Source organism: Xyrauchen texanus, chromosome 33, assembly GCF_025860055.1.
Source record: "Xyrauchen texanus isolate HMW12.3.18 chromosome 33, RBS_HiC_50CHRs, whole genome shotgun sequence".
Classification (NCBI taxonomy): Eukaryota; Metazoa; Chordata; class Actinopteri; order Cypriniformes; family Catostomidae; genus Xyrauchen; species Xyrauchen texanus.
Genome location: NC_068308.1, coordinates 12,071,659 through 12,089,267, shown reverse-complemented (window position 1 = coordinate 12,089,267; position 17,609 = coordinate 12,071,659). Strand labels below are relative to the sequence as shown.

The window sequence follows — 17,609 nt, the reverse complement described above, 5'->3', positions numbered from 1 at the left end:
GTCTAAATAGATGCACAACATACATTAAGATCAGTAGCACATCCAAATGACAATAGTCATATCATACTGTTCATGTGTTGTACTTGCTATAGTTTACTTCCATGTTGTTTATTTGTCAAATGTCAGATGTAAATCAAGTAAATCAACGTGACTTGAGTAAGAAATGCATGTATAATATGAATGTGTATAAGCATATAGGATATCGATAATTCACCATTGTTGCAAAGAAAATCAACATGATATAGTAGTAATTTATCTTGTAATAAATAAATATATATCTTGTGATATAAACTTGAATGAAAAAAATGACAGTATTACATACCTAGGGCTTTTAATGACCCTTTACGCTTTTGGTCCTCTAGCCATTATAAAAAATATATTTTTTTACAACATTTATAATAGATTGAGGAATACTAAAGAGGCGTGGCCACAACTCCATTAAATGGATTAGATAGAGGGGATGGAATGAAGTCCCGGGTCTCTTGGAATAGTTCACTCACAAATGAAAAATTGCTGATAATTTACTCACACTCAGTCCATCTAAGATTAGTTTCTTTATTCATTAAAACAGAATTTAAGATTTTTAGGATTTCATTTCAGGCCTCCTCCTTTAAACAATGCAAGTGAATGTACTCCATTTTTTTTACAGTCCAAAATTAGGGTGCATCAAAATAATCCACACGACTCCAATCGACAAATAAAGTTCTTCTGAACCCAACCGATTTATTATTTTTAGAAACAAAACAATACTTAAATACTTTTAACTACAAATGTTCGCTTCCGTACATCTCTGTGATGCGCGCTCATAAGAGGGTTGGTAAGGTCACGCGTCATATGGTGGCAGGAAATGCATAATTGTTTACAAGAAAACAACAGTTTGTCATTGCTGTACATTTGTATTTGTAGAAGTGTATTGTTCAAAATTGTCGTTTGGTGTGTGTGTATCCTGGATGCTTCAACCTTCAGAAACCCCAAAGAAAATGCACGCTGGGAAAAATATAAACTTTTCATCGATTGCTTACAGGGTTGGGTAGTAACGGAATACAAGTAACGGGATTACTTAAGTTTCGAGTAGAAGAAATAGAAATAAACCTTGTGTAAATTGTCAGATTTATGCCAAGCTAAAAAAAAAAAAAAAAAAATTGTTTTCCTGTAAAAATATCAATTAAAATAATATAATTTGATTAATCTTGTTTTAGAATCAACACTGCATAAATTGTTTAAGTTTTTCAGAGAATGTATTTTTAACATGTGTATTTTGTTTTTATAGTCAAAACAAGTGAAAAAAAATCTACGAGTGCTGAAAAAGTAATCCAAAGTATTCAGAATATGTTATTGACCTTGAGTAATCTAATGAAATATGTTAAAAATAACATTTTACAGCATGTATTCTGTAATCTGTAGTGGAATACATTTCAAAAGTAACCCTCCCATCCCTGATTGCTTATATGATCATGAGCGATTGAAGCTCTGGCTTATCGCGCTGAACATGGATATCAGTACACCCCTATATTCTCTCAAATATTGGAGGGTGTGCAGTGAACATTTTACCCCTGAGGGTTGTAGACCATCAAAAGAAACAAAGGGTCGATATCTGAACTCATCGGCTGTGCCTGTGCTGTTTTTCCAGCTAATTCAATTATATGTGAAAAGTTTGTTTGCAGCTGCACTCAAGTCACTTGCTCATCACTGCCTGCATAAGTTTGTGAAGCTTCTCTTCTATGTGATATCACCTGTACCATTGATCCCATTGTGTAAACCCTGTAAATGCTCTCGCACTTGGTTTCACTAACTACAAATGGTGTGGCTTGAACTCCTGATTGCTCAGAAATAAAGGATGGTTATTTACTGCAGTACTGTTTTTTTTTATTTGGAATAATTTTTTATTTTAGTTTATATTGGTTTGGATTTGTGAACGGTGCTTGGTCTGTGCATGAAAATGAAATCCTAAAAATCTTAAATTCTGTTTTGATGAAGAAACTGGGGATGAGTAAATTATCAACAAATTTTCATTTTTGGGTGAACTATTCCTTTAAAACCAGAGATATACTTTTAAGGGTTAATCACAATCAGGCACATGTGACGCTAAAATAATGCCATAAACTAACTAAACTACATAAAATACAACACAAGTTGTACCCAAACACCCAAATGTACATAACTGATATTAAAAATAAGAAACATAACCATTCCTATAAAATATAATGAAATGTGATGTCAAACAGGCACTTCTTGGAACGGCTGATTATTGTTTTGCCCTAATTTTAAGAAAAAGTACAACATTTTAAATAAATACATTTTTACTAATAATTATATGGTAAAATAATACTTTCACAATATTTTACCATAAAATGACATGTATTGTCTTTCTAAATATATATATATATATATATATATAATTTTACCTTAAATATTATAAGGTACATACCCATTAAGCAAATCAATGTTTTCTTTTACTGCAGCATTTTTACATTCTTTTATCATTAAAATGATATACATTATGTAGCCCCATATCAATTCCAGGAAGCCAGTAGATTTGGTAGACAGATACGGATCATTACTGTAGATGGATAAATATGATTGGGGTAGGTCAGATTTGTGTACTGCTATACTTTTCTCTTTTAAACACACATAAGTTATCTGATCTTGACAATGCATCACACTTAACCCAATGAGATATGATTACTCCATTTCCTTTTAATAGTCAAAATTACAAAATGATAACATGATCTACATAATCTACAAAATAATAACATAATATTCATGATCATGGTAAGCATCAACATTTTGCTTTGCTCTGTTTATAGACATGCATACTGTGGAGAAATACAAAAATATAAATATAAATACATCCCATTATTATCTTTCTTTCCTATTAAATGGTTTGTTAACTATAATTTAAAATAGTTTGAGTTTGACGAATTAAATGTGGTAGAATACAATAAGGCATTGAGATGCATTGCCAGAGCTGTACAGAGATTAGAGGTATTACAATATTTCATCTTAAAGCTAACTTAAAAAGAAGGACCTAATTATGATGATTGGAACCTTATAAAAACAACTACATTTCTAGACAGGAAGAACAATTTTTTATATTAAAATTAAGTTCATGAATAACCAGATATACCAGTATACAGTACCAACACTAAACTGATCAAACAAATCACTCCAGTACAAAACCAAGTCAACTCTTTTTTTCTCCATTGTTTTTGACAACTTTGACACTTGAGCTAGTAGTGTTTAATTTCTGTGTGTTACTCTTAATTTCACTTGAGCGTGCATGATTAAGCCCTTCTGTAAAACACACCATTCACACATTCAGGACAGAAAAAAAATGAAAACACAATCTTCTACAAACAAAGGTTTTCCTGTAATTCTTAGTGGAAGCAGTAACAACAGTTGCACTCCTTTTCTTTAATGGCCTGTTGCAATGAAAAACAACGTCTAAAGTTAAACCGCATCGCTTTTAAACATTTGATCTAAATATACCTCTTTTTGAATATCTTAGTTCAGCACTCAACATCTGTTTCTCAGGAAAAGTCAGGCAGAGGATTCTCATTTTTCAATCATGTTCTCCTCTGGACGGAAACAGATTAGACATCAGAAAAATCAGAGAGAATCAGAGAGGAAGAAAAACATGTACATTTTCATTCACTAAACACCTACCAATCTCCCACAGTACAGTCATGGCCAAATTATAAATATGTCAACTGGTGGTTTGTTTAAAATGCAACAAAAGTCCATTCAACTTCTGTTCAACACCTAAATCAATGTTATTGATGAATGGTAAAAATCACAGATCTTTCACTCAAAGTCCAGCAAAAAGGCAAAGGGTGGAATTCACTAAGAATAAATAACATTTAAGAGCAATTTCAAAAAATGTGACAAAAGAAAATACAAATCGTTGCATGTATTCCTAAGTCATGCGCATTAACTTGAGTGAGCTGCTTTGTCATGATGAAGCAGCTGAATGACCTTTATGAGTTTTATTTGCAGGATTGGAGCAATTGTAAAATGTTTTATTAAATGCTGCCAGGAGATTCTGCAGAATAACAGTGTTATCTGATTTATAATGAAGGCTGAAATGGCTGTGATGCCCACACGCTACCAGCCTCCGAATACTTGGAAGCACCCGTGTTCAAAACCGTTCTGGCAGATTATAAGGACCCACTTTAACAACCAGCTGTGGATTAAACACTTCAGAATGTTAAGGGCAATGTTCGAAGCATTGTACGCCAAAGTCTGACCTTTCGTTAGGCCGGTCAAATCAATGACAATGGTTAAAACACATCTTTTTGTGGATAAACTGTTTCTCTCTCCTAAATGCACATTTTAAATAATGCAAAACTCCAGAAAATCCACCACCTCCAAGAACAATAAATTAAGTGAATTTTGAGTTTATTCGCTTGTCAAGCATTTCCATTCAGGAATTCTCATGCGCCATTTCAAAATGCGCCAAAAAATTGTTGGATTGAAACCAAGCTACGGTGATCCAGATACACAAATCATCTATTAAACATGTTGAATGTTCGCTCAACTTCACTGCTCATCTGGAAATATGCCAGGTTATTAACGCAATTTTTCCAATTAGAGGTCATGTGTGAACAGGACCCATTGGGATATATGGTAAATCAGCCCTGCAATTTCTCGAAATGAGTGATTGTAACATTATCGAAAAAGTGATGCTATGTGTGATCAAAGCCTTAAGATTTAACGGTTTGAGCATGTACTAGATCAGGACGCGCTGATGCTTTGGGCCAATTACAAAGTTGACAGAGTTGACACAATTACTCCGCACCGTGTAACATTAGTGACTCAGGGGTACATTTTTTTATTTATTTTTTTAAATTGGAAAGATTATGAAGCTGAAGAGCTTCTCTTCATCTGAGTGGATAATGAAATTTGTCAGCAGCTTGCAGGAACAGGAATTGATTCCATTAACTATCATCTTTCATGAACGAGGTACACATATGACCAAAGTCCTTTCTGGCAAATGACATCAGAGTTTAACAGCATTTTGACGCTGAAGTATGAATGGTTGTAAAACAGATAAATTAAGTCGTTGCATGTGGGAATAGCAGATGTGGTACATTTACCAGAAAAGGCAATCTGGCAATGTAACGGCAATTTAACAAGTTCTATGTGTTAAAGTGGCTATTGTAAAACTTCTTGGACAGGCCTTTCAAAGAAGCTAGCAGTCTGCTGTAAAATTAACATAAAACAACATATTTACGAGTATTTTCGTTTAGATTTCCATATCCGGCTTTTTTTCAGTTTTGTCCCCGAGCGACGACTTGTGGTGCCATCACAGGAAGGTACAAGGTCACTAATACCAACCCAAAATCAATTGCAATCTTCGAAAAACGACAGAAGACAGATCTTTTCCATTGGACGCTATTAGATGTTCCCAATGCTGGTCGCTAGAACATTATTTTTGGGCTGCACAACTGGTAAAGAATTTTTAAATAAGATGTCATTCTCTTTTGACAAAGCATACATTTTCCTATTAAAAACTCATTCTGTTGGAGAAAGTGTTTGTATATATATCGCAGCTGTGCATAATGCATCATATGCAGCAAGATGAACGATTATCAATGCAGGAACAAACCTACCCACAGATCACATGAGCTCCAGTGTCTTGACTCCTATTGCTAGTTCCCTTACGCGTTGCTGCTCAATTGCATAAATTTCACTTGATGATCACACGGTAAATCGACATGTTGCTTCTGAATGTTCGCAATTAAATCAACCCCAATCTGCCAAATTTCTGTTACAGCGGCATTCCCCATCAGACATTTTTGCATCATTTCAAATGCGATCACCTTTCCCTGTGGTGCTACTGGTAGCGCATTGTGAGAGCAACCTCCGAGATAGCAGGAAGCAATCGCGTTCACATAAACATTGCATTAGTCGCTCTAAAATTACATTTATAGTTTAGGGTTGGGGTTAGGCAGCATGGTTTAAAAAAAAATATATGCATTCCTGTTGACAGTATTACATCATAAACAACTAAAAAAAAAAACCTCTCCTTTGGTGCCAATCTGTGGACTTTTCGCCTGGAAACCCAAGTAGGTATAGCTGCAGGCTGGAGACCTCCAAAAATGGGGAGGAATCTCGAAAAGAGGGTGGGGTTACTCCAATATGTTCAAAAGGTTGCGGCAACTCCAAAAGGGGGAGTCACTTTAACTCACGTTTAAGGTTAGGGAGAGTGTTGAGTAAGGAGCTCCCTATATCTTTAATGGCAGTTTGGAGCTCCTGCCCCATTTTCGAGCAATGCCTGTAGCTATATCCTTCTTCAGAAACTGGAGCTCACACATGCCCTTATATTCAACAACACTTCCAGCTTAGGCAACTGGGGCAGTTATTTGTTTCAGTACACAGACTGATTTCAGCAGCAAAACTTTCAACCTGCTACCACCGAATTCACAGTGCGATCAGTTTTGCTGGACATGCCCATATCACGTCATGGGCAGTCGCTGTCACTTATGTCGGCAGAAATTGCCAACTCTCATTGAAAATTTTCTCCAGTCACATTTTCGTGGCAAGTTAGAGTCAGTTTGAACATCTTTTTAGAATAATGGTAGTCTGGATAGTTGGCGACAAATTCAGAGTCACTGTGACAAACACATGAGTTTCATTAATTGGCCAGTACTGTACAGACACTAACAGGTACACACAAACAGAAACTATGCCTGTGTGTTTCTGTTCATAACAAAACATGACGTTATCTCTGTAACTTTCCTCTCATCAAACCTCTAGTTTTTTCTGCTTTTTGTTTTTGACCAGAGTCAGATATTATGACATATAAAAACATATCTTGAAAGAGAAAGGTCTGGCAAACAAACAGGAAATCATATTACAAGCAGAGGATATACAGTAGAAATACACAATCACAGTATCATCAAAGAGTCCTGAAGCCATGAAAAATGAGAAGGTGAAAGGGAGAAAAGAAGAAAACAAAGAGTGCATCCATCCAGTGCAACGTGGCAATTTTTATAATAGTATTAAAATAAAAGTGCTGCTCTCAAAGTCTCTGCTTCTCTCCTTTTCCACCTTCATGCCCTGATCCTTCTTGTCAATCCAAGGTATTTTAGGAAGACAAAATACTGTCCTCCTTCCCTCTCAGCTGGACAAGAAAATGTACATATTACTTGGATAACTACATGGTTTTGGGAGGACTAAGTGTAAAGCAACTAAGGTGGGAATTCACTAATAACAAATTGCGCTCGTTGATATCGGTTTATTTGAATGCGCTGTCTGCGTAGTTCAAGCACCCGATTCGCTAAAGGAATTATGCAAATCAGGTAATGGCTCAAACACATCCAAAACTTTTGTGCTGAATGTAATTTGCAAGACATAATTCCCAATTTTGCGGATTGGTTTAGAGCGATAGGTTGTGGAAGATACCGTGATCTTGCATACATTGGGTATGTACTGCACCGCTCCACCACTGCGATCCAGACACCTGAATTGGCTCTTTAAAATGCTAAAAGTGCACTTGACTAACCGCCTGGTTGTAACGCTCTTCTCCTAATTTCATCTTCATTTGATGAATTACTGTTGCCATTATTCCTAGAAAATGTTTACAAACATCTCTTTTTATAAAATTCAGTTTACTATCTGCTTTCCAGTGGGCGGTCCTAACGTAACATTAATGGTGGCACGCAAATAGAGCTTCATTTTGTAAATAATAAAGCCTAATTTACATAGAAATGAGCTGTGTTTCCTACATAGAATGAAATTGACTCAATTTGAATACAGCGCAGTGCCAATTCAGTGCATTTTGCACCTGGTTAAACTTGATTACGGGTGTTTAGTGAATAAAACGCAGGAATTTGTGGTGAAATACCAAGCACAAATGTGGCGCAACTGTTCATTGAATTCTCCCCATCGGTCTTATTGTGTGCATCATTGAGAGGTGTTTTATCAAAATATATCATGCTAATGTAGTTGTCATTACATGTGTGGTTCTGTGTGTTCATGTCATTAAAATTGTGAGCAACGTCCACTTAAAATGCCTTTTTCTTTACAGATTCTCATTGGCTTCTTGTGGTTCTTTAGTGTTTACGATCATACGTTTTGAGTCATACAGGTGAATGGGTAACAGCTACTTATTTAGCTGTGTTGTATTTGCGAATATAGTTACTAGCATGTGTGCACTACAGGCCTGCTCTGCTAGCTTTGAGGTTGAGGGATGATGCTGGAGCAGTCGGTCACAAGCAGATCCACAACTGTGTTTCCACTCACGAACACTGTCGGTGCCGAAACCATGTTGCACAGGGTGATCGTGCTTCCTGGAACTGCTTCGCTGGTGGTAGTGATGGGGTTGGGGTCACTCGTGGGAAGATTGTGGGTACCCATGTGACCTTGCAGCTGGGTAGGGGTCTTGCAGTGCACACCACAGAGCTGGCAAACCAGGACACCTCCAGAACCTGTGGTGCCAAACCCTCCTGTGCTTTCCTTCCACTCCTGACCATGGTGCTTTTGAGCGTGAACGCGCAGGTACGTCAGCGTGGTGAAACCTGAAGGGGTGGTGAGTTTGGGAGGTGAAGTGCTGCATGTTAATTAATTGTTTTAACTGATGATTATTACTCGCTAATGATCATTACAGTCAGTGTGATTAATTTACACAAGTTTTTGTTTATGCAATAAATAATTGTTAAATACTATATAATAGATAGACAGACAGACGACAGAGGGACAGATAGACATTTAACGTGCATTAGATCTTGCAGTTAAAATGCAGCATAATAGATCTTTTGTATTGTTTACTAAAGACTACATTTCCTTTGTTTTAATAGAGTTTGTTCATATTTATATTAACATAAGGACTGTTATTTTAGTGTGACTATGTAAAAATTAACAAATTAATAAAATTAACACAATTAATCATCTCCTGTGACCCTTATGTAAATTCTATACCAAAAGTATGTATTTACCTACCATTGGAGCAATTCAAACTTGAAATGTAACTTGGTGGTTTTACGATCCACGCAAGTAGAGGGCAGTCAGCATGCAGTCAGTGTATTGTTTCATTTATATTGAATTCTCTTTATCTGGGTGCCTTTCTCAGCAAATATTGATAAATGTAATTAATAGAATTATTAAATTAATTAAAGGTGCTACAAGCAAGGTATGCAAAAACAACCTACTCTCTGAAAGATATTAATGAAATAATTGTTGTGAGATATCTCACCAGTCTCTGACAGCCCTAAACTCTGTAAACAGCAATGTTGTCTGTGGGCCACGGTCTCTGGCACTTTCTGCCTGTCAATCATTTTGCGTGTTCTCTGCTGTGAATTATTTTGGATTAATTCCATTTTTATGCAATGTTTCTCATAACAGCTGTCAGTTGAGGGCACTAATTTGCAACATTTGTTTTTGACAACTGCTTCTGCTCGGTGTCAATCTCAATAAAGTTAATTTGGTATCTTTGGAGGGTGGGGTTTTGGAAATAGGGGGCCTGGCTAATCAAACCGCTCATTTTGTGGAAATTTCAGAACAGCTCAAATCGCTTAAAGCACCTTTAATAGTCATGGAATTAATTAATTTTATTTACTGACAGCTCTAATTAATATATAGGTTTTAAAATAACAGTGTGTACAATAGCATATTAGTTTTTGCTATGGTATCGAAATAGCTATCATGAATTGTGAAATTTAACTGGGAGTGACTACTGAAATTTTGGTATTATGACAATCCTAACAGATAGATACACAGGCAGAGAAGGATATGGGACAGAGAAACAAGCATAAAATATAATATATAAAATGACATACTGCGGTTGCAGAGATGGCAGGAGTGATGCTGTGATTGGTTGTGCACCCTCATGTGATCCGTGATGTAAGCAGCAGACAGCAGTTTGCCACAGATGTGACACGGAACCTTCTCTTCATGTCTGATCATGTGAGCGCGCAGTCGGTCCCGTGTGGCAAAGCTCGATTCACATGTCTGCACCAAACAAAATACACCTCCACATGTAACAACTACTTGTACTTAAGTATGTTATGCTCAACATGGGATAGTTCACCCAAAAATGAAAATTCTCTCATCATTTACTCACACTCATGGCAATCTAGAGGTGTATGACTTACTTTCTTCTGCTGAACACAAATGATTTTTAGAAGAAAATTTCAGCTCTGTTGGTCTATACAATGCAACTTTGAAGGTCCAAAAAGCAAATAAAGGCAGCATAAAATTAATCCATAAGACTCCAGTGGTTAAATCCATGTCTTCAGAAGTGATATGATGGGTGTGGGTAAGAAACAGATACAAATTGAAGTCCTCTTTTTACTATATATGCTCCTCCCTGCCAAGTAGGTGGCGAAATGCAGAAAGAATGCTAATCGCAATTCAAAAACAAGAGGAAGAATGTGAAAGTGGAGATTTATAATAAAAAAGGACTTGATTATTGATCCATTTCTCACCCACATCTATCATATCGCTTCAGAAGACATGGATTAAACCACTGAAGTCGTTTGGATTACTTTTATGATGCATTTATGTGCTTTTAGGACTAAAGTTTAGGTCACCATTTACTTGCATTGCATGGAGCTGAAATATTCCTCTGAAAATCTTTGTTTGTATTCCGCAGAAGATAGAAAGTTATACACATCTGTGATGACATGAGTGTAAATGATGACAGAATTTTCATTTTTGGGTGAACTTTTCCTATAAGATAAAAGGTACAAACATCAAGTAAACTTGTGAATATAGTCAGGACTAAACGACATTATTAGGCACAATATGTAATGGAGTGACTATATTCTTAATTTTTTCATTAATACATTTTTTTAACAAGTCCCTGACATATAAACAAAGGTTTAAAGTTGGCCCAGAATATCTGTTTTTAACATACCGAATATAAACTTTCAGATAAACTTTTAGATAAACAATAGTCACACAAATAAGTACAAAATATATTTTAAAAAAGTTTTAGAAGAGTATAAGTTTACTTATATGCATTGTATATTTAGGTTTTGACATTTAGAATAGCAAAGATGCACACAACAACTCAAAACTTTCATACCGGACATTTGAAGGGTCTTTCTGAAGAATGGACCTGTCTGACATGACTGTTTAGGTGGTCAGGCCTTTAATAGAGTGAGAAACATTCATCTTCATCATACAAAAAATATACAGCACATTGTAGCAGCTTGAAGTATGCTTTAAGTACATGTATGGGATGTGAGATCAAAAAGATTACCGTGAGAAAGCTTTAGCACAGTGCGTGCACACATAGGGTTTCTCCACTCCTCCCTGATGGGATCTGACGTGGTGGCTCATACGGTCTTTCCTCTTGAAGCGCTGCTGGCAGATTGGGCAGGAGAATGGCTTCTCATCCGAGTGAGAGAGCCTGTGTCTGTTCAGGTGGTACACATCCCTGAAGGCTTTCCCACAGGTCTCACAAGCGTGGTTTTTTCGAACAGGGTTGGGATTCTGGTTTACTGGCCTCTGAGGGTGGAGAAAGAAAAAGTTATTTAAGTGTCTGAAGAATGCCCTAATTTAGTTATTGCTGATGTAAACACCTGACACTGCATTAAACAAACATGCACATGGATCCCCACCTGTAAAGGCTCCACTGTTGCCATGACAACTGCAGCAGGTGGAGGGAGGGCGGTCACAGTGGAGGCCATGCTCTCCATAGCAACTTCATTTCCATCTTGAGTGGGCAGGACTTGTGTGTGGGGAGGGGGCAGCATGGCAGCAGGAGGCAGCGTTTGGGGCTGCTGCTGGGGTATGGAGAGCTGGAGGAGAGAGAGGGGGATAGAGTGTCTTTCTGAACTCTCTTTGGCCACAGCCTCTCTGCTCTGGGAGCCTCCCTTCATGCGGATACCAGTGTGGACAGACTGGTGACGCCGTAGGTTGTAGCTGTTCTTAAACTGCTTGCTGCATATAGAGCAGATATGAGCTGCACGGGTCGGCCTGGACACTGGCTTTACTGTAGGATGGATTGAGAGCGAGAAAGAGAGTTATGGATAAAATAACAGACTTTTTGACCAATGAATGACCATGACTTTTCAAGTAGTTTGTGATAACTGGATATGAATTTCTAAAACTTCTTGTGTGGCGACCTAACACAGAAACAAACGTAGCATACAGAATGTACTCAAGAGTCGTATTTTCTTTACTTGCATAGATTTGGTCATGGTTTTTGGGGTTGAGGGCATGTCACGCAACCTGTCCATGTTGCCGCCTACCTATATTTGAATTGTCACAAAACCGTCAAGTTTGACTGGATGTACAGCTTTTAAAGGGGTCATGACATGAGGAACCAAATTTCTCTCTGAATAAGAGCTCATTGTACTAAAGGCATACTGTAAGTTTCAGAACTCAAAACATCACTGCAAAAAGAGCATTTGCTGAAAACAAGCAGCCAAAATGACTTGTTTTCTATTTCCTGCACAGTGTGATGTCACACTGTGGTAGACATTTGCATCAGACCACCTCCGTAACAACACATCAATGCCCACTATACCAAATAACTTCCATAGCCCCACCCAGTAGCGGTGAGCAGTGAGATGTCAAGTAGAGAGAGCAGGTCAGAGTCAGCAGAGAGCCAATCATAACAGTGGGCGTTTACTGTCAACTCTTAAAGGAGAAGCAGTACCAAAACAATACATAGGGTGTTTCTGACAGAGGGTCAGAATGAGGGTGGAAAATGACTGTGTTTTCCAAATATATATATTTTTTTTTGTGCAAAAAAACTTTACTCCTATTTTAAGGAACCAGAAGTAACATTAAAATAATAAAAAATGGCATGTCATGACCCCATTTAAAAGTAGTGATCAACCGATATGGGTTTTCAAAGGCCGATAGACGATGTCTAGGGAGCAGGATGGCCGATATAAATGCCGATAAACATTATACATTTTAACAACAGCAAATTTCTGAAGTGAAACAAACACTTATTTTATGCATTATTTATTCAAATTTGCACTTTATAAGAAAGTGTTGGCTATCCATTGACAAATCTTTTGGTAATTTTGGAACTGAAACAAGGGAAACTTAACACTTTTGTTAATTGACAAAGCGAAGACATTTAGACAATCGCAAAATGGCCAAATATCAGCTTGGCCGATATATAGCTCTATCACTACTTTAAAGCAAAGTTTTAAAGACTGTTAAGCCCAAGACGGACCACTTGCATTAAAATGAATGAGAGAAATTAAAAACGCCATATATGGCGTATGTAAAATAAAGAGCCAATCACCTTTCAGGTACAGAAATTGTATGTCAGTCAACTCGAGAACACGCATCCACATTGGCTGAAACAGCCGGGACAATGGCGTTTTTAGCATGATCAGAGCTAAAGCAGCACAATTTATGTCAGATTTTACTGGTGTTTTTAAATATGTTCTTTGATCTTGACCAACCGTTTTGGAGATTTCTGTCTTTCCCCATTAAAGTAGATAAGAGCTGTACTTTTATGCCATTTCTTTACATAGAAAATGGCAGAATGGACTAATGGTGTGTTCAAGTCCTCCTTGGACGTTCATACTTATGAGGACAGAAATCGTAAATATGATGTGACGTGTGTTCAAGTGATTTAGTCTGAAAGAACAGACCTGTTTAGCAATTTCATATTTCTTTTTCGCATACTAGTGTAAGCTAGCTTTTTTTAGCACCAATGCAACAAAATGAAGAGCAAAGTCAAGCAAAGTCAAGGTGTGTAATTCATTCTTTATCTATTTAATCATTCTTGTGCAACCACATATAATAATGGTAAATGTGGTTTTGTTGCAAACCATTTTAGTTGCTGTATTAACCAGCTAAATGAGGCTTATTCTCACTATTATTGCTATTTTTCATTAACAATACAAAAAATGCATACAAACTAAATTGAATTATTACCAATAACAATTTGCTTCTACCATGATCCTTAAATCTACATGCCCCCAACTTGTAAAATTGGGGCTTGAAGAAAATACCAATTTTGTTGTGGCATTGAACTACAAGGGACTTTGTTTAAAGCCAACAACAACAACAACGATATGGAGAGCGTTTTCCATCTTTTTTAAAAGTTGATAAGCCAATTACTTTGCAATCTTAAATATGGACCATTATATGGTTGATTAAATTTTATTACTTGCATTTACCAGTGTTTCTTCACCTCCAGATTAGGGTCACGGCCCACCAGTTGAACTGTTACAGAGCTAGCAAAGAGCTATTTCTAGCTGATGAAATCTTTCAGAGCTGAGTATAAAGAATACAGAATTTTGATCACTTTTCTAGAGTTGGAAATCTCTATTTTATAATTCCTTGATACATCCATGTATTCCATGGCCATGGAAATCCTGTACAGAGGTGGAAGACTAAAACCGACATAGACCCGAAAAGCCTGTTACCTGGATGACTTAACTTGAAGATAAAAGTTTATTCCAGGAAGCAGTTATATTGTACTGCTCTATGTGCACACAGAGAATCCACAGAAAACCTCCAACCCCTCCCAGACAGTTTCCTCATTTTCTCCCCATCCCTCCCTCTCACCCACCAGGTACTGGGTCCTCATTGAGAGCAGCAGTGTCCACTGTCGATGGGGGCAGATCTATGTGCTCGGTGGGTGGGGTTTGAGGAGAGGTCGTGTGGACAGACAGAAGTTCTGATTGGAGGGAACCCTCCACTTGGGTCTGAGAAGGTGTGGTCTGGGAAAGAACAATCACAAAGTACTAAGTTTGAATTCAAAACGTCTGTGTAGGTATAATTCAGAGACTCCAGGATGCCTGACTGGAGTGAAACGCTTTGCAGCTGCTCATAATTTTAATTGTAGGCACTGATATAACTTGGTAATAACAAATAAGGCAACATTCATCCACACATATACATAAACAAGCCATGTTTAATCTCACCTGAAAGAGAAAATTGCTCCACGCGGCATCCATTTTGTTCCAAAGCGATGAATGTTATAATCAACCACACAATCAAGATTAATAGCGCACCGTTGACATCCTTACAATCGTCTATAGTTTGCAAATACTGAACGTGTTTTAAACTGTTCTCCTTGATAACATGTTTAAAATCTCTTCCTGTTTATTTAATCACTGGCCCAGATTACCAGGCAATAATGCACACAATTAAGTATCCACTTCAATCCAATTTGAACCCTTATCAACGAGCCATAACAACAACAACAACAACAACAACAACAACAAAAACCTAGTATTTAATATTTTGCATGACTTAAAAAATCTATATCTGCACACGAAATCAATAATGTTATTTCTATGTCTACAATCTTACATCATGCATTATAAAAATGAGTTGTTGCATTTAGACGTTAAAAGACGGTTACACGTAATGCGTTTGACGTATTTGAATAAGTCAAACTTAAATCTTGCTAGGCATAAATCTGTGTTTTTTTTCTTCTTCTTCGATTCCCCCCGACAGGCCAATCGGGTGTTTGTCGAAGCCTCGCTGTTGGATTCAAGCTCTGACCCCGGCGAATAACACTCGAGCCCGGCCACAGCCCGCCACTCCACCTCGGCGCTTCAATTCACAGGATGTCATCTTTCTTTTTTTATCACGCACTCGCTCTCTCTCCCTCCCTCCCTGTCTCTTTCTTCCTTTTCTTTTATAATTCCTCTTTCTTCTACCCCCTCCTCTCCTTAGTTTTCCCTCGCTCCGCTATGTCCCAGTTGTTCTTAAAGGGATGGCTCTTTTCCCCCACCTCCTGTTTCCGCCGCTTTCCTCCCTGCTATCGAATTATAAGCCGACAGAAATGAATTACAGTAGTACACTGCCTACGTCATAGAGCCACTGATCGAGCGGGTTAAAAAAATAACTCTTTATGTGATGCTTCAAACAAATTTGTACTACATATCTTGCGACACTGTCCGTTTATAAATTAATTGTTTGTAAATTTATTACCAAACATTTGTTTGTGGATTTTGAATAGTAATTTCTTCCTATTTTGTTTTTAATATTTTGTTAATATTTTATGTATGCTATCTAAATTTAGTAAATAAAGCCTGTGTTTTTCATATTTAAAATAATTATATCCAATTCAAACCTTATTATAATTCGAAAGCTATACTACCACACCTATAAAGGTGCGTACACACTGCCAGCGACATCGCGCGCGACAGCGACTCAATACCATTCATTTTCAACGCGAGCACAGCGACTTCCGACGACACGAGCTGTCGCGACCGTTGGCGCTAGATGTGGGCGTGTCCAGCGACGCGACAAAGTTGAGAAAAGTTCAACTTTGGAGCGACTAACGGAAGCGACAGCCAATAGGAGAGAAGACGGGAGAGCTCACGTGATCCTTTCTCTCTCTCTCAGCTCCTGCAGTAACGGAAAGGTGGATGAAAGGCTAATTTTTGCTGTTAGAAATTTTCCAGTGCTCTATGATATGTCTCTTCCCACGTACAAGGACATTTTTAAGAAAAATACTGCGTGGAAAGGTGTATCTGAGATCGCGGGGATTTTATGGACCCAGACAGACCGGCGTTTGCATTTTCGCCGCAGATAAACAGCCGCTCTGGCAAACAGCACGCCTTGTTTCTCATTCATCTTTGATATAAAGCATTTTATGTACTGATTCCATTTATATTTAGTCTTTTCCCTCCAAAATGTTTGTTTTTAGTGGCAAGAAAAGAGATTCGCTGTCAACAGCAAAAACCAGTAGTGGGAACACCCACTAGCGACTTCACCGCCAGCCACTGGCGACCTGCAGCGATAAAGTCGCTGGCAGTGTATACGCACCTTAAGTGGGGCATGTGGTGAGTTGTGCGTGGATGCCGCGGAGAATAGCGTGAAGTCTCCACACGCGCTAAGTCTCTGTGGTAACGCGCTCAACAAGCCACTTGATAAGCGTGGATTGACGTCTCAGATGTGGAGGCAACTAAGATTCGTCCTGCACCACCCTGATTGAGGCAAGTCACTACGCCACCACGAGGACTTAGAGCGCATTGGGAATTGGGCATTCCAAATTGTGGAGAAAAGGGGAGAAAAATAAAAGCTGTTAAAACTGTGACCAAAAGCTGTGTTCCAAATGAGACTCTACACTGTGCACTTACAGAATACACTATGCACTCAGTCATGTAGTGTATGAATTTGCAAAGTAGTATTGTCTCAAATGGAACACTTAACGTTTTTTACTACATGGAAGCGTTCGCCGTTTAACAGCTGAAAGATGTGACATTTCAATTCAAACCCAAGCATTGTGTTGCCGCTAGCTTTAGCGCAGAGTCAGTCCTCTGTCGGCCATCTTTGGAATGCTCTCGGGAGACTATTTCCAGTCATGTCATTGCAGCTCCTGTCTACTTTAATGAAGAAAGACCAAAATTGGTTGGTCAAGATTATGATCAAAGAACATATTTCAAATCAACAATACAATCTGACAATACTGGTACCATAAATTGTGATTCTTTACCTTGTATTACACAAAAAAAAAACGCAAATTTCACAGCTTTCATAGTTAATGAGCATGCATGTTCAAGAGTTGACTGACAGGTAATGTCTGTATCTAAAAGGTGATTGGCTCTTTTAACGGTAAGGTGGGACCTCCTTTCTACAGCTGTTGAATGTTGGTCTCTCAGAGCTTGTTGGTTGAGTGTTCCAATTTCTCCTATTTATTTTAAGAGAAGTGGCCCATCTCTGTTAAA

The 17,609-nt window shown here is 37.8% G+C and overlaps 1 protein-coding gene across 1 annotated transcript; it reads right to left on the bottom strand.

Moving 5' to 3' along the window:
- Positions 1 to 2,474: 2,474 nt before the first annotated feature.
- Positions 2,475 to 15,629, bottom strand: LOC127626975 (myc-associated zinc finger protein-like). The gene is made up of 7 exons (XM_052103151.1): positions 14,850 to 15,629; positions 14,495 to 14,645; positions 11,568 to 11,941; positions 11,207 to 11,454; positions 11,030 to 11,093; positions 9,780 to 9,951; positions 2,475 to 8,522 (listed from the first exon to the last, which is right to left on the bottom strand). The coding sequence occupies exons 1-7, from the start codon at positions 14,880 to 14,882 to the stop codon at positions 8,176 to 8,178; spliced, it is 1,389 nt and encodes a 462-aa protein (XP_051959111.1). The 5' UTR covers positions 14,883 to 15,629; the 3' UTR covers positions 2,475 to 8,175.
- Between the last annotated feature and the right edge of the window lie 1,980 nt (positions 15,630 to 17,609).

Excerpts from the sequence above, each read along its gene's own strand:
- LOC127626975 (XM_052103151.1), bottom strand. The coding sequence starts at position 14,882 with ATGGATGCCGCGTGGAGCAATTTTCTCTTTCAG. Across the intron at positions 14,646-14,849 it reads GGAGCAATTTTCTCTTTCAG|ACCACACCTTCTCAGACCCA; the intron begins GTGAGATTAAAC and ends GTTCTTTCCCAG. Across the intron at positions 9,952-11,029 it reads AAAGACCCTTCAAATGTCCG|ACATGTGAATCGAGCTTTGC; the intron begins GTATGAAAGTTT and ends TGTTTGGTGCAG.